Raw genomic sequence first — 18,297 nt, 5'->3', positions numbered from 1 at the left:
ATTATTTACGCCGCATCATAATTTCCTGGGGCTTTTGCACCGATCCACCAATGCCTCACCGAAACCGTGCAAAAGTGATCATCATAGCGCCACTCCCAGTTAAATCAGTGGCGATTGCAAATTTCCTGTCACCGTAACCGCTTAAGACTGAAAAATTATGGTGCAGGTGAAGGTATTTAAATACGAGTTCAAAATAATCAAAATAAAATCCCTGCTCTTTCTTGATATTTTCCATTCTTGGCTAAAACCCTCCTCTGCACCTGCCGTGTCGCGGCAGCGCCCTTCAGGTGGGTCTGGGGGGGGGGGGCCAGCAGTGGGGGAGGGGTGGGGGGCCAGCAGTGGGGGAGGGGCGGGGGGGGGCAGCAGTGGGGGGGGGAGGGGCGGGGGGGCAGCAGTGGGGGGGGGGAGGGGCGGGGGGGCAGCAGTGGGGGAGGGGCGGGGGGCAGCAGTGGGGGAGGGGCGGGGGGGCAGCAGTGGGGGGGGGAGGGGCGGGGGGGCAGCAGTGGGGGAGGGGCGGGGGGCAGCAGTGGGGGAGGGGCGGGGGAGCGCGGGGTTGACAGAGGCCCACATTCGTGCTGTGGAGCCAGAGGGAGCGCTCCTGCTCATCCTGACTCCGCATTAAGGCAACTTAAAAAAAAACCAAACTTGCCTTTATGTTGACGGCCTCCAGCAGTCTCTAAGGAAGCTGGTCAGGCCGTGGAATGAACTGGGAAACTTGCTCTGCTCAGTTTCTGACTGATTTCGAAAGGAGTCCTTAAACAGGTATTAGGCCCATCATCAGCACATGCAAGAGGCCTACACCTGTTTACATAGGATTACATCGGATATACGGCACAGAAACAGGCCATTCAGCCCAACCAGTCCATGCCGGCGTTTATGCTCCACTTGAGCCTCCTCCCGTCTTTCCTCATCTAAATCTATCAGCATAACCCTCTATTCCCTTCTCCCTCATATGCTTATCTAGCCTCCCCTTAAATGCATCTGTACGATTCGCTTCAACCACTCCCTGTGGTAGCGAGTATCACATTCTCACCACTCTTTGGGTAAAGAAGTTTCTTCCGAATTCCCTATTGGATTTCATGGTGACTATCTTATATTGATGGCCTCTAGTTATGCTCTTCCCCACAAGTGGAAACATTCTCTCTGTATCCACTCTATCAAAACCTTTCATGATTTTAAAGACCTCTATTAGGTCACCCCTCAGCCTTCTTTTTTCAAGGTGGTATTCGACACGGTTGCCTGAATATTGCCCGAGCCAATACGGCATTGGACGTATTTCAGGCGCCCTTGAGGTGTGGGACATAGTGCCAGTAATTTGACCTTTATCGCCCCCATTTCGCATCCGAGAAATGGGCAAAACGATGTCTAATTTCATCCCCTATTTGTTTAATTGGAGCCTTTTTAGGTAAATTACTAGTCTCATCTTCTAAATAAATTGTTAAAAAAATCTGTAATTTCGAATGTTCCTGAAAACTGAATACAGCAGCTGAGTGCGTCCATAACTCAATCAATTTTCTGCAAGTGATCAAGTTCCGTACAGTGAAAGGATTGAAGATTCAGAATTCTATGACTCAGGTCATGTCAATATTGATCTGCTTAATTGGTGCAGGTGGGGTAAGTCACGGCTTCCGAGGTCCCCGAATTGCCATTACGCTCCCTGCGGCATCTTCAAATCACCTTCCAGGGAATTTTGGAGTAAGTTCATAACAGGATGATCGGGACACAAACAGCGTAATTTATGGTGTTAAGTCACAGAGCGCATTGCTCCAGCAACGCGTTCAACGGACAGAGACACCTACCCAATCTGCTACCTCTACATATATAAATGAAATAGTGCAAAAAGCACACAGGTTTTGATAGGGTGGATATAGAGAGAATGTTTCCACTTGTGGGGAAGAGCATAACTAGAGGACATCATACTGCGCCCCGGCGTCACAAGGTGCATCGAGGCGGCTCAAGCGTGTGGGGCGATCCCGTCCGAGCTTTCCCCCATTCGGACGGAATTCCTTATCGGCGCCCAGCCCCGAAACTCCCCTCGGGAACCGGTGCCTCATAACTTGAGCCATCTCGAGGAAATATCCTCCGTGCCTTTTCATTCCGCACGGAGGTGTTTCCTGTACGGGCTGCTCCTGCACACTTTCCACTTTGTCATCTTCGCCTGCCGTCCGGACACGCCGTGGCGTGCCATCTTGCCTTCCGGCGGAGGCGGAGGTCCCCGATGGAGGGCTCTCTATGCGGGAGTCCTCCCCTGTTCTATTGGGGACTTGGCCTGGAGGGTGTTGCACGGAGCAGACCCATGCAACATAGTTTTAAGTAGGTTCACGGACTTCCAGGCCGCCTGTTTGTTCTGCGGCCTGGAGGAGTCCATCTTTCACATTTACGCTGAGTGTGAGAGGTTGCAGCCCCTCTTCCATTATTTGAAGGGGCTGTTCCTCGATTTTTGGTTGCACTTCAGTCCCACGCTCTTGATCTACGGTCACCCGGTGCGGAGGGGAGCGGGCGGGTTGGAGGACCTCCTCGTGGGTCTGCTCCTGGGCCTGGACAAGAAAGCCATCAATTGGTCCAGGCAGCGGGCGGTCGAGGGGGTCATCCGGCCAGATTGCCTCCCTCTCTTCCGCGGCCATGTTCGCGCCCGGGTGGCCCTGGAGATGGAGCACGCGGTGTCCGCCGGCACACTCGAGGACTTCCGCGACCGGTGGGCGCCGTGGGGACTGGAGTGCATAATTGATTTGAATAACCAAATTTTGATTTGATTTGTTAACATTTATTTAAAGTTCTATTAGTTACAGTTTATTTGTTTATTTTTTGATTGGTGCTACCAAAAGAGGAACTAGAGGACATCGATATAAGATAGTCACCAAGAAATCCACACTGAGGTAATGAAATTAAAGGATATAAGCTGCGGCATGATAATGACCACAATTCATTCCAGCAAGCAAAAAATCTCACTGTGATGGTAATTTGCTGCTTTGTTTAAAATAAAACCTTACAAATTGTTACTGGCACTTTCTAACTGCAGTCTAAAAATGGTTCCATATAGTAGCAGTTTCTGTGTCGGTTTCTTATCAAAATTTCCCCTCACTTCACACCCATTGACTTTCAGTTTGAATAATCTTATCCAGTCCTATTTTGGAGACTGTTTCCCCCCCCCCACACCCCCCCCCAGTTTCTGAAACGACAAAAATCAAATGCAATTACAGGTGAATGCACATTTCACGTCAAGCAGAACAATTTAGTTTATGTTCACACAAACTGTTCATCAATAAATGGTATCACTGCTAGAGTGTTGCATATTTTTCAATTTGGCAGCATCAGTACAGAAGAATATAATCAGACAGAAGGGTTTAGTAAATTTAGAAGTGGAAACAGCGACTGGAAAACGCGTTGCATATTGATGCATACTGAAAATCCAATTTTCAACATCAACGTTTATGAAGGTCCTTCCTCCCTGCAGGTAAGCATTTGGGTCTCTCGAACTTTCGTTGTGGGGACATGGATTCAGTTTAGATGAGAAAAAGTGAATGCACAGTCAAGATAAGGTGTAAACACAGTTAAAATATAACTTATTCATGCAGAGAGTGGTAAACATGTGGAATAGCTTATCCAGGGTGACAGTGGAAGCAAAGGGTGTCATAAATTTTAAGAGAGTGATGAACAACCCTTTGGCCGAAAGGCCATTGAAGGGTATTCAAGGTAAAGTGTGAATAAGAAGTCTGTGACCTTCGGGAAGGATGGAAATGGGCATTTACGCTCTTCTACATCCCCATGTTCCGAAATAAATTGGGTTATATGGGAAAGGGTACGGCTTAATTTAAGTACGTTAGTAATGTGCTATCCATAACCAATGGCTCTCCTCAAACTTACTTGAATGGTATATGGAGTCAGGGCGGAATCTCCTAGAATCTTTCCTGAAATTGGCGCCGTATTTTTTCCTGTGTTTTATCACTCCAGGATTTGGATTACAAGCGGTTGGTGCATCAGCTTGTACCTTCTAACGGATAAGGGTCATTATGGCTATACATGTGCTAACAGCTACAGCTACAAATACACGACAACCATATTCTTAATACTATTTCCTTAAAAACCAGCAAGCTTTATCTTTTCCCCCCCTTTATAAAACATTCATGTAGTCAAAGGATGTTTACTAAGTTTGGCTTTGTTAAAGTTAAAAAAAAGGAACTATTTCTCAACAACACCAAAACTTTGCAGTATGTCTGGGAATGGGGTTTGTGTCAGCTATTTCAGCCCAGTTCAGTTAACTTTACCAAGAACAAAATTGACCTTACAGATGAGTATTCAGGGGCAAAACTGTACAAAGTCATTTAGTTCGTAAATCTCTCTGCATTAATACTGTGTCGGTTGCCAACAGTTTTCTGAGTCATTGTAAAGGTCTTTTTTTATTGGATTACTTAGAAGCTGTAATAAATCTTGTAATGAAATGTGTGATAGTTTAACAAACTATGTAGCACATCTATTAATTTATCTACTTGAAACAATTCAAAAATACAGTAGGTACCCACATATCTTGTCTACTAACAAGACACAAAGATTTTCTCTAGATATGTGGTCAGTTTGGATAAGCAATCTTTATGACAATGTACACATATTTAAAGTGACACTGTCAGGTACGATCCTAGGAACTGGCCAATTCAAATACAAGTCATTTATCTGTGCTTGGTAATTGTAATCCATCTCCCTTTCCACTCCAGACCATTTCGCCTCAGAGTAAATGCTCTAGCTGATCAAACTGGAAATCATTTCCACTTTACCAGCCCATGTATATATTTACCTATCGTTAAAAAAAAGGTTGGCACACTTCTTTGTGATACAAAATTAAGTTCAAAGCCAATGTTTCTTAAAGTAAATTTTGTATGAATCTATCTAGTTTGCATGAATCTTACAAGTCTGAGAAATTTAATTGATTGCCTACAAAATAAAAATACAAAATTACACTTCCTGTTGCCCTGGCACCATTTTGTTAAACTTATACAAAGGTTTTATGCTGGTGAAAAGGTTAAGGTTCAAATAGTAAGCCTACACTTACCTGACTGGCAGCACGTACATACATCGCAAAAGGATGTGGGTTGCTTTTGACTGTTTTGTGTATAATTACGTTTTGCTGTCCTTAGGCAGAAGAGTTCAAGCGTACTTTGATGCCATGGACCTGTAGGCTCAATGAACAGTTTTGGTTGTGCCTGGGCTGGAAAGGTTAAAAAGAACCCTCCTGTGTAGTGTGCAGTGATTTCACCCCCCCCCCCCTTCTGGTTACTTGTGATTTAGTCTTAAGTTTGCTTATAATCCAATTCCATAAACTGACCTACAATAAGAATGAGGCTACTATACAAAAACCACACAATAAACCTTGGGTTATATAGAGAGAAACAGCCAAGCAGTACTAAGGTTACAACCAATACCACTTTTGAGTAATATCCTATTCAATCATATTGTAAGACATCCGCAATCACATGTATAAAACAGTATTTTAAAATATTTCCAATTCAAAAGTTCAGCCGACTGGTTTCTACATTGTTCTATTCATGTTTATATGTTTTGCAGCTATGCAATTAAATTCGACAGCAAGAATACAGACAAAACTCACATCCCCACTTAGCTCTGAACATTAACAAGTTAAAGCTTTATACAGTTACACACGACTAGAAAACCTGGCACATCATGTGGAACAGTTAATCATGAGCTCACAGGTACCCCAAACAAGTAGAGGAGGGTTCCTAAAAACACTAAATCAATGCGTTGCTGTTGGAGGAGGCTGCGTTTCCAACTTGCATACTACATATTAATACAAGAATGACAATACCACTAATATAGTGAGTACACTGCACTATTAGCTAAAGAAAGGTTACCCAACATCGGTTTAGCACATGAAAAGCCTAATGATCTTAGACAGCACTTTAGTACTCTTGCAGCTAACCAACCAGTGAACTACACTGCACCACAGGTTAAATATCTGTATTACAGCATCCCTTTTCCATCGGCCCACATAGGCTTCAGTTTAATGAGTCAAATATCAAATCTCCAATGCATCTTTACAAAATCCTTCAGCCATTGAAAAATTTTACTTGATCTCTGTGAAAATTGGCTGCAAGTACCGAAAAATGTATGTTGCTTGTAAGCTCACACACAGTTGATCTGGATGTAGTTACTTTTTGACTGAATTTACATCTAGTAGCTCGAGGAATGTAGAAGGGCTGGGAGGATATACGGAAGACAATGAACAGATTTGATTTTTGATAGGCTGGATTAGAAAACTATCTAGGCCAACAAAAGGGAAACTGTATTTCTAAAATGACAAGAAGCACCGTTGGCCTTTAATATGGGGGCATTTGATATCCCTTGGAGGTTGTATCCAGGTTTTCTGCAAACGGTGGGCTCTGAAAGGTTTCCGTGTTCTCGGTTCCAGTACTGTATGGAGGATGGCCAACGTCCAAGTGATCTTGAGAGAAGAGGGATGAGTCAGCTCCCAAGTGATACCTCTGCCATGCCTTCAGGGTTAGACCAGCCTTTAAAGAGATTCATTAGAACTTAGTTATGCTTGTTAGTGTATTATAACTAGAAGTGAACAGGCATAATATAGTTAAATTACATAGTTAATTTGAAGGAGGTGATTCTGTTAGTCTGGTCTCTTTGCGGTATATCATTATTCCACAGCCACTGATTCTGTGTTCAGAAATTCCTTCACTGATTTTGTTCATTTTAGGTATTCAGTGTTTTGGGTATACATGTAATAACTGCTCATATAAATTCATCTGAGTCCATACACAATGATGAATACCTCTCAAAATATCAGAGTGGTCTAAATGAGGATTGGATAATTTCAGTAACCTTAAAAGCAAAAGTTGGCAATTTATTTTCATCATCTATGTCCCAAGATTTGGTTACTGCCTAAATTCACTGAAAGCTATTCATTGTTATATATTATATTTACCTGCTTACGAGCTTACTTTAAAATTCTTTTACTTATTGTTGTGTCAGTGCAATTCAATTTTGATTTGAAGATGCTGCATGACCTAAAGGTACATTGATTTTAGGACATAGAGCTCAAGGCACATTGGATATGTAACTTAGGATCTGCCATTTGTTGAAGGCAAAGAGAGTCAAGCCATTATAATTTATTTGTATATAGAGTGAATTGTAGAAAAATTAATTGTATTTTATGTTAAGGATAGGTCATTGCCTGCGATGAAAATAAATTCATAAATCAGGTGGATCTGTTAACTCACAAACACAAGTGAATTTTGGTTCTTCTCACGTATGGAACCTTTTGTTATATCTTATTTCTGGCCATGACATTAGCACCACATTAAAATGCACTGTTTAACAGATATGTTTTATGACCTAATAAATATGGAATATTCAAATGATCATAATTTCCAAATCATGTGTTGCAATAAACAGTAATACAATTGTCATAAGCATTGCAATTATAAGATGTGTTGTTACACCAGTGAGAGGTTATCCATAGCTCATTTTTAAACATTGGTTCTCAAATAGAAAGATGGTGGAATAATACATTTATTCTACGAGGGACATTTGATTAGTTATCATTCCAGCATAGCATAGGTCAGCGCAACACCAATCAGGCAATGGTGTGGAGAAATTACCAAGTTAAATTACATACTATTTCACATCCACTGCTGCAAAGCTAATGAATGAATAATGCAGTTTAATGAACTTGTTGAAAATAATTTACTGGTTTATCGATGTAGTTTACTGCAACTCATTTTCAATAAACACCACATCACTTAAGTGTGATAAGAGACACTTAAACATCACCCAACAGCTCCTGCAACTATTGCTACTAAAGGTAAATGAGATCTGAACTGAGCTAAACTGAAACAAATAGATCTGCTGGGTTGTTTTTTTCTTTAATTAGTGCATTGGGTACACATTCCAATTTCTAGATTATGGAGAATGGTGTTTATGACATTGCAGTATCTGAATTTGAGCAGCTTGGTGGAACTGAGCCAAACCTAAGCGAAGCTGTACTGCACCAAAGCTAAACTGAGCTGTTCCAGTTTCAGGCTTCGACTATTTAAAACAAACGGGTGAAAATTGGAAACCAGGAGCTATATACCAAGTTTTCACTTTGCCAAGGTGCAAACAGCGAGTTGAATATTTCAAATTTCAGCACAAGGTGATAGGTGATTTTCTCAACCCAACTGAATAATGTATCCAACTTATTGGAATCTTTATTGTGTGTGATTTAGTTACATTCAAGAATTTCATCCATCGTGCCTGGCACTGCTTCAGTTTTGTGGGCGTTATTAGCACAAAATTATGAAGGTTATTTGAAAGTAATTACTTTTGTAGTATTTTTTCCTCACAAGCTGAAATAAGTTCCAAATTCCAAACTGTACTGTGAAAGCCTGATAGGGTTAACTTTGTGTCTCTGCACACAGGAAATTAAGTTGACATATTGCAAAATTACTTTGTATTATATGGTAAAAACCAGACTGTAGAGACAATTAATCTTCAAGTGTCTGGGTTAGGCCTGATATCATGCAGTGAGCAGCTAATTACCTGGTCTCATTAGCACGCTGCAAGAAATAAGAAGTTATCAATAATTTAACAATTATTATCTCCTGTGTTAATGACGTTACAACTGTATGGTGACAAGGATAGTGAGTCGGTCAGTTTGTTAACAGGTACAAAGACTGGTCTATACTTGTGACGATGAAGGCGGCTGGGGGACAAGTCTTTGGGCATCTTCTACAAATCCTATATTTTTAAATTTGTTGAAGGCAAAGAGAGTCAAGTAGCCCTGAAAAAACAAAATGTGATGGAAGAATAGGTAGCAATTTCAGTTCATATAAATGCTTTTAAAACATATACAGATACTACATAAGCTGATACGTTTGATATTACTGCCAGACTTGAGTGCCACAAATGTTTACAAAGCCTCAGTTTGCTATCTGTGGTCTTTGTGCTACATTTTTTTCAGTTCTCAGAACGGCTGTCCATTTGAGTTTCTGCATATGAACTCTGCTCCGAAGAAAAATGACCGAGAATACGCCAGTTTTAAAAGGGCTGAATTTTATCTGATTCTTTTTTATAGAAAAGTGAAATCTAGAGCTGGGCCAGCTGGCACAGCATTAAGTATTGTGCAATGAACTCTCCCGTGGGTGCATGCACTGTCCAATGTGGTACTTAGCTGTAGCATTAGGAAAGTCCCAGGTTTTTTTTTCCAGCCTGCGCCAAGTTACCTCATTCCCAAATAACAACAGAAAACGCTGGAAAAACTCAGCAAGCCAGGCAACATCCATGGAGAGAGAAACAGAGTCAACGTTTCAGGTCGAAGACATGATTTGGTCCTGACAAAAGGTCTTCGACCTGAAACGTTGACTCCGTTTCCCTCTCCACGGATGTTGCCTGGCCTGCTGAGTTTTTCTAGCGTTTTCTGTTGTTATTTCGGATTTCCAGCATCCGCAGTATTTTGCTACCTCATTCCCAGTCTGGGCCACAGGCGGAGCACTGCAATCGGCTTCAGCAACCCGGGTTAGGGAGGTAGCAAAAAAAAAAAAAAAAATCAATCAGCCGTTGCTCTCGCTGCCAATCACTATCCAGTCACCCAGCTGGAGATTGCACGAGTGTGGATGTCAAATCAAGACCAGCCTGGATGTGTCTGTGATGCCCAATGGGTGAATCACCCTACAGACATTCCCAGCTTGGGCCTGTTTGAACAATGCGTTGGGAGGACTGGCGATGCCCATGAAATGTACACCAGCAAGAGGCCATGCCTTCAGGAGAGGGAGGGAGAAAAGTGGGGGGGGAAACGAATGCTCAATTTTAAAAAAGATACACAAGATGATAAAAACCCATCGCCAGCATGAGTCAAAGTGAGTGAAGAGGAGAGAAGTGGAGGACAAAGGTTTGAAAAAGTGTTGTAACAAGCTAATTTATTCAGTTTCATTTAAAAAAAAAGATTTATATCAAAAGAACCATTAAAAGGGCTCTGAAGTTTGTGGCACGTTTCTTCTTTTCAACTAGCTGTAGAAGTATGATTTTAAAAGGAGATGGTTATGTAGAATACATGGTTAACTGGTGTCATAGCACAGCCTTGTTTTTGAAAGACTCACATTCTATTACACATCACTGTAGATATTGTGTTGTACTACAATATTCTAGATCAGATCCAGATTTTTAAATTAGCTGTATATTCTGCGTTCGCAACGTGAGTACTTCAAAACCAAAATCTGAGAACTACATCAACAACTTTTAACAAGTTTCTAAAAACAATTGTAGAACTTATGGGGAGCTTTTGGAGGCGGGACTCCCACTTGTCGGGGTTCAGTCCCGCCTCCAACAACTTCTGGCCAACCCACGCTATTTTCCCTCGATTGACCTTGTTAAGCCCGCCCAGCGGGCTTGGCAGGCCAATTAAGGGAAAGCCGGTTAAAGAGAACGTCAGCATATGACGTTTCATCTGTCAAAAATTTGTGACAGATGAATTGTCATCGTTTGACAGCTCTGTGAAGCGGTCAAACACTGACATTCTCTGTAGTTTGATGAGTTCTTGAATTCAAGACCTCATCAAACCTCTTTCTTTTGCAGAAATGAGATGGTTGCTGCATTGAAGAATGCAACGGCCATCTGTCATCTCTGCCGCGGAGGTGCGAGACTCTCCGCATACCCACCGATTGAAGCCTGCAGGAAGAAACAAAGGTAAGTACACTTTTAATAACACTTTGCACTTACCTCAGATATTCACCTCTCCACACTTGCACCCATCACTCACCTCCACAGCACACTTTTGGACCCCTCCGACCCCCGCAGACCCACTACTTGCCTTGCTGAGTTGGCGGGTTTCGGAGCCTTCGGGAAGCCCGCACTTGAGGGCAAAATGGGGATAATCCTATTTTCTGCCTGTTAACTACCTGTTAACAGGCAATTAAGTGGCTGTAATCCCTTCCCGCCTCCAAGGAGACGGGACCCGGCGTGGGACGGCTACCCGCCTCCTGGCAAGATGGCACGGAGGGGGGTTGGGCACCTGCCCCCAAATTCTGCCATTTTCCCGGCAGTCCCGCCTCCATACCCACCTCCCCCAGGGCTGGCATAATCCAGCCCTAAGAGACATAAAAACCAGAAGAGCATGTTTATTTCATACCGTAAAAAAGTAACAGAAAATTCAGATTTCTCTTTGTTATGTTTGCATTGTCCTCATTTACACCATGAAATGGAACAGGATTAGCAGGCGCAAGAGCCCCAATTTTAACTCACAGAATAAATGGTGTTGGAAATACTATTATTAAGTACTTACCCAGGACAGAATGGAAAAGAAGGAGAAGGCAATGGCAGCTCGAGCAGCATCAGCGCCTTGGTTGAGAGGAAGATCTGCTGATGAAGTCATCTGCCACTGATTTTCCAAAAAACAGAAGCTTACAAACCACAAGAGTGTCCATAGTCCTGAAACAAATTTAAAAAGGAACAAAAAATTAATAAGTAGTTTAATAACTTGCAGGAGTGCTTTAGGATTGTGGTGTTAACATGACTTTGTGTATCAGATTGTTGGGTCATTCTTGTTAAGTGCAGCCACCGAAATTTAATTCACCAACATGTAGTTTGAGTACGTATATGTTAGTGTTAGACATAGCTCGGTGGGTATCACTCTCGCCTCCGAGTCAGAAGGTTCTGGGTTCACAGTCTCACTCCAGAGACTTGAGCACAAAAGTCTAGGCTGACACTACAGTGCAGTACTGAGGGAGTGCTACACTGTCGGAGATGCCGTCTTTCGGATGAGACATTAAACCATCTGCTCTCTCAGGTGGGCGTAAAACACTATTTTGAAGAACTGCAGGGGAGTTATCCATGGTGTTCTGGCTAATATATATCCCTCAATCAACATCACTAGAAGAAACAGAATATCTGGTCATTATCACATATACTGTTTGTGGGACCTTACTGTGCGCAAATTGGCTGCTGCGTTTCCTACATTATAACGGTGACTACATTTCCAAAGTATGTCATTGGCTGTAAAGTGCTTTGGGACATTGTGAAAGACGCTATATAAATGCAAGTCTTTATTTTCTTTTTCAATTTGCCAGATTCACAATTAATCTTTCTATAACAGAATTTCTCATTGAGTTCTTCATTCTCTTATGTATAGAAACTGCAGTTACTTGCAGCTTTGAAGCATCATGAACAGTACATTGTGTTTTCAGGTTTGATTGTTCCATTCGCGATCTGTAGACCTTCTCCCTTAATGAGCATGCGGCTTCCTTGGACATCTTGAACCTCACTCCTGCACGCTCCCCAATCATACTCCCTCTCTCTTAGAATGAATGTTAGCAGAAGGTATTGCGCAAGGAATTTCTAACGCCTCATAAAAAGGGAAATATGACCACCTTAGATCATTTCTCAAAATGTAAAATGCAAGCTTTTTCTCACTGATGGTCGCCACTGCATTATCATCAACACGTGCTTAAAGTTCTGGAATCACTTGCCAATATTTAGAGCAGTAATACAATCATGAGGTTTTTTTTATTGTCAACCTAGACTGATTCATTACTGCACAAATGTGCTGCCAGGAAAAGGCCGAAGACAAATTGCGGTTATAGGTTCACTCACAGATATATGTATTTGAATAAAGAGAAAGTTACTGCAACAACAGCTGTGTTCAAAATAACAACCACAAGCATCTGTTAAACCGAAACATTACCAACTCTTCACCACCTAAACAGAATGGTTATTGCTGTGGGGCAAGACTCTCGTCGATTTGCCATGTGATAAAAGTATTGAATGTTAGCATGTACGGAACTTTTTTTTCCCCCTCCCTTTAGCTTTGTGAACCAGGGTTCCCGCACCCGATCGTCTTTGATGGCCCTGGCTGGAACTTATAAACTCATTGAAACTTATAAAATTCTAACAGGACTAGACAGACTAAATGCAGGAAGGATGTTTCCGATGGTGGGGGAGTCCAGAACCAGGGGTCACAGTCTAAGGATAAGGGGTAAGCCATTTAGGACAGAGATGAGGAGGAATTTCTTCACCCAGAGAGTGGTGAACCTGTGGAATTCTCTACCACACAAGGCAGTTGAGGCCAATTCATTAAATATATTCAAGAAGGAGTTGGATATATTTCTTAAGGCTAAAGGGATCAAGGGAGAAGGCAGGGACAGGGTACTGAGTTTGGATGATCACCCATGATCTCATTGAATGGCGGAGCAGGCTCGAGGAGCCGAATGGCCTACTCCTGCTCCTATCTTCTATGTTTCTATGAAAAATTCACCCATGGATGTAGGGCGAGGACAGGTTCGGGTTCAGCTCTGATGACCTCCTATGTTGGTTATCTGCCAATTCTCACCGTCTAGGCCGACACATGAAGATTGGCCACTTGGGTAAGTTACCGAAGAGCCACTGGTGCCCGTGGAACCGTACCGCAGCGTGGGTTTGCGAGAAGAGAGAAAGGACAAAACTCGGCTGAAGAAAAATATCTTGGGCAGGGGGTGGGTGGGTGGAGGAAACAGTTCCTCTGTATGCTGTCTGCAACAACGTCGGAAATGTGTTTAGAAAGAATATGGCCTAGGTTTTCTGGTCAAAAGGCTGACGGTAACCCATTAAAATGAATGAGCTACTGTCGGCATTAGGAATGAAAAGCCTGGGCCTGTGTTTTCAATCTTGTCAGAATTAGCAAGCAGAAAATCTTCCCCCATTTGTTAAGTGTAATGATATCAGCAAATAGTGATGGTATTTGCCTGTTTGATTATTTATGCCTTACCAGCATATTTGCCTGATTGATTATTTATGCCTGACCAGCAGAGGGCATGTGAGAGACAAGGAGTTTAGTTTTGGTTTCGTTTTAGATGGATCTCTAAGATGGTGTCTCCTGTAATGCTGTTTAACTGAGTTGAACATACTTTAGATAAAAAGTCATTCTCTTTCATGAATGTGTCGTCATTGAACCCGCATACAAATCGATACATGGTGTCAGAAGTGATTGAAAGAGATGAAGAGGAAAAATCTGAAGTTAAATCAGCTCTCCACATATTAGCAAGCCAAAAGAGAACATCGTTACTTACCATTGGAGAATAGCTAACGAAGTGAAAAAATGGAAGGTTTACACCCACCGGCGAAGCTTCAGTTGACAGGTAATGTGGCTGAAAATTGGAGGAGGTTCAAACAATGTTTGGAGTTGTATTTAGCGGCAATCGGAGCTGACGAGAAAAGTGATAAAATGAAAGCGTCAGTGTTCTTACATGTCGTGGGTGATGAAGTGCTGGAAGTGTATAATAACTTCACATTCGCTGCTGATGGAGACAAAATGAAGCTAGATAAAATAATGGAACAGTTTGAGGCCTACTGCATACCTAAACATAACGTGACGTTTGAGAGGCACAGATTTTTCACATGTGTACAGAAAACGGGAGAGACTATTGATCAGTATGTGACTGAACTGAGAAACCGAAGCAAAACATGTGAATTTGGGGGACTGACAGACTCGCTGATAAAAGACAGACTGGTGTGTGGTATTCCAGATAATGGTCTAAGGGAAAGACTGCTAAGAGAGCAAAATCTAGACCTGGGAAAAGCCATAGCATTGTGTAGGGCTACAGAGACTGTGAAGTCGCAGGCAAAGGAGCTGTTCAGTGACAGTAGCTGCAACGTGGATGCAGTGAGTAAGAATGGACACAAACCGTTTAACAAAAAGAGCGCCAATGTGAAAAAATAGGCGTGGCCAGTGAACAAAAATGAAAGAGGCAATTGAAAGTCATGTAGTCGATGCGGTACACAGCATCCACCAAAAAAGTGTCCAGCACATGGTAAAAAATGCAATAGTTGCAACAAAAACAACCATTATGCCCGTTGCTGTAAGAACCAAGCGCAACAAAGCAAGGTCCATGCAGTAGATGAAAGCGGGATAGAGGAGTTCTATGTAGATGCTGTGTCTGAAAACAAAAAAGAAAAAAGAGACTGCATGTTGACACTAAAAGTGAATGACATACACATTCCATTTAAATTGGATACTGGAGCACAAGTTAATGTGATATCAGAGACTGATTTTAAGAAAATTAGACCCAGACCAAAGATACATGGAATAAAAGTGAAAGTGACAGGATACTCAGGTACTGATATACCAGTGAAAGGAAGATGCATTGTCAAAGTGACACACAAGGACAGAGAGCACACGCTAGCATTAATCGTGGTGCTAAAGGATGTGTAAGCCATACTAGATTTAAAAGCCTGTGAGAGACTGAACCTGGTAAAGAGAGTCCTCGTTGTGGAAAGCGAAGGAGAGACAGTCTATGATGAACTCATGAAAGAGTACAATGACCTATTTCAGGGTCTAGGCTGCCTTCCAGGAGAACACACGATCAGAGTAGATAAAAGTATGCCAACGGTCATACATCCATGCAGAAAAGTTCCGTTTGCTCTTCAAAAGCAACTGAAGGCAGAGTTGGACAGGATGGAAAGCCTGAACGTGATTCAGAAGATAGATGAGCCAACTGAGTGGGTGAGTTCCCTCGTCGTTGTGGACAAAAAGAATGGAAAGCTCAGAATTTGCCTGGATCCAAGAGATCTAAACAGAGCAATAAAGAGAGAGCACTTCAAGCTTCCTACACGTGAGGAAATCATGTCACAGTTTGCAAATGCAAAGTATTTCAGCAAGTTAGATGCATCATCAGGATTTTGGCAGATGAAACTGGACGAAGCAAGTTCAAGACTGTGCACGTTCAACAGTCCATTTGGCAGATACAGATTCCTAAGGTTACCATTTGGCATTGCCTCAGCTCCTGAAGTGTATCACAAAACTATCCATATGATCTATGAGCACCTGAAGGGAGTTGATACATCAATGGATGACATCATAGTATGGGGAACCATGAGAACTGAGCATGACAAGAGACTGAAAAAAGTGCTGGAAGCAACAAGGAAAACAAACCTGAAGCTGAATAGAGAGAAATGCCAGCTCGGGGTGACAGAACTGACATTCGTGGGAGATATCCTTAGCAGTGAGGGCATCAGACCAGATCCCAGAAAGGTGTCCGCCATTGAGAATATGCCAAAGCCACAATGCAAAAAGGACGTGCAGAGGTTTAATGGAATGATCAACTACATGGGTAAATTCATATCCAACCTCTCAGAAAAGATGGCGCCACTGAGACGACTAACTGAAAAGAACATAGAATGGGAATGGAATCATGAGCATGAGAAGTCATGGAGCGATCTAAAGAAACTGCTCACAGAGGAACCAGTTCTGAGGTTTTATGACCCAGCGAGACCCATCAAGATATCATCAGATGCATCACAGAGTGGGCTCGGTGCCGTTCTTCTGCAAAAATACGACTACCGGCAACCTATTGCATATGCATCGCATTCAATGACAGACGCGGAGACGCGATATGCTCAAATAGAAAAGGAGCTGCTCAGCATCACATACGCCTGTGAAAGATTTCACCAGTTTGTGGCAGGACAAGCAATCAGTGTAGAGACTGACCATAAGCCCTTGATTGCATTGTTCCAAAAGCCACTAAATAGCTGTCCGCTTAGAATACAAAGAATGATGATCAGGCTGCAACGCTATACACTGAATGTTGCGTACACACCGGGTAAGCTGATGTATACAGCAGACACGTTGTCCAGAGCTGTTGACCCAAGTGAGCCCGCAAACACCAAAATGGATGAAAAAGTGAACGCCTACGTGGACATGATCACAAGTGCACTGCCCATAGCAGATGCAAAAATGGAGCTCATAAAGACTGAGACAAACAAAGATGAAACAATGAGACGACTGAGGAAAAGCATCTTGGACGGATGGCCCAACATGAAGCAAGACTGCTCACCTGACATGGCAGAGTACTGGAACTGCAGGGCGGAACTATCAGTGGTCGAAGACATCATCTACAAAGGAAGTAAAATAGTTATCCCAAAGAGTCTGAGAAAAGAGATGCTAAAAAGGATCCATGGAGGACATCTGGGAATCGAAAAGTGTAAGAAAAGAGCACGAGAGGTGATGTACTGGCCACGAATCAACCAAGATGTGACAAATGAGGTGTCAAACTGCACAATATGCCTGAAATATCGAGCAAGCAATCCGGTAGAACCACACCCAGCGCCAGACAGACCTTACCAGAAGGTAGGCGCTGACCTATTCGTATGTCAAGGGAAGGACTATCTTGTAGTCACAGACTATTACTCCCTGTATCCAGAGGTTTGTAGACTGTACACCACCACTGCAGATGCTGTGATAACATGTATGAAAGCCATATTCTCCAGACATGGCGTGGCAAGCGAGGTCTTCACAGACAATGGACCCCAGTTTTACAATGCAAGTTTCCGACACTTTGCCAAAGAGTGGGACTTTGTCCACACAACGTCAAGTCCTCACTTTCCACAGTCCAATGGACTAGTGGAAAAATCGGTCCAGACAGTGAAAAGACTGATGTACAAGGCAAAAGACAGTGGAACTGACTTCTACCAGAGCATGCTGGTATACCGCACAACGCCGCTCGAGTGTGGTATGTCACCAGCCCAACTCCTTATGGGACGTCTGCTAAGGTCAAACCTACCCATCCCGGAGAACCTCCTGAAAACAAAAGAGGGGGAGAAAGTGAGGAAGTTCAAAGAACAACAGAAAGAAAAGCAAAAGTACTACTATGACAGAGGAACACAAAACCTACCTGAACTCCACACTGGTGACCAAGTAAGGTTCAAAGACAAAACAAACATATGGACTCAGAAGGGAACTGTCCTGAGTGAAGTTCAACCAAGATCATACACCATTCAGACAGATGAGGGTGCTGTTCTGCGAAGAAATCGTCGGGATCTTCTCATGGGACCAGCCACAGCAAGTCAAAAGACTGATACTGTTGAACAACCTGATCACACAGCAGGTCAAAAGACTGATACTGTTGAACAACCTGATCACACAGCTGAGAAATCATCATCTGAAGCAACAACTCAGATTCAAGGACAATCAATCAGAAAATCCTCAAGACACGTGAAGCCTCCTGAGAGACTCATTGAGCAAGTTTAAGGACTATTGTTATAGAAGGAAGTAATGTTATCTTATTCTTTCTTCAAGTTCTAGTGTATTTACATATTTCATGTGAACACACAAAACAAGGTTAAAAAACCTTGATCATGATAATGATAATGTAAGTTCATTAAGTGTTATAGTTAAAATGCAGATTAATACAAAGAAAACATGTTGTTAGATAAAAGTAAAATACTTTTGTTTTAAGAAAGGGAGATGTAATGATATCAGCAAATAGTGATGGTATTTGCCTGTTTGATTATTTATGCCATACCAGCATATTTGCCTGATTGATTATTTATGCCTGA

The 18,297-nt window shown here is 42.5% G+C and overlaps 1 protein-coding gene across 1 annotated transcript in view; it reads right to left on the bottom strand.

Moving 5' to 3' along the window:
• Positions 1–486: 486 nt before the first annotated feature.
• syngr3a (synaptogyrin 3a) overlaps positions 487–18,297 on the bottom strand; it is a 90,280-nt gene continuing 72,469 nt past the window's right edge. Inside the window, exons 3-4 of the mRNA XM_086000400.1 lie at positions 11,276–11,421; positions 487–6,518 (exon numbers count right to left, since the gene is read on the bottom strand). Coding sequence (XP_085856526.1) covers positions 6,327–6,518; positions 11,276–11,421 — 338 coding nt within the window. The 3' untranslated portion in view covers positions 487–6,326. The remainder of the gene's footprint in view (positions 6,519–11,275; positions 11,422–18,297) is intronic.

This window comes from Somniosus microcephalus, chromosome 11 (genome assembly GCF_052327205.1).
Source record: "Somniosus microcephalus isolate GS21.2 chromosome 11, FLI_Smic_1.0, whole genome shotgun sequence".
NCBI lineage: Eukaryota > Metazoa > Chordata > Chondrichthyes > Squaliformes > Somniosidae > Somniosus > Somniosus microcephalus.
The sequence above is the reverse complement of the archived record's forward strand: the minus strand, read 5'-3'. Positions and strand labels throughout refer to the sequence as shown.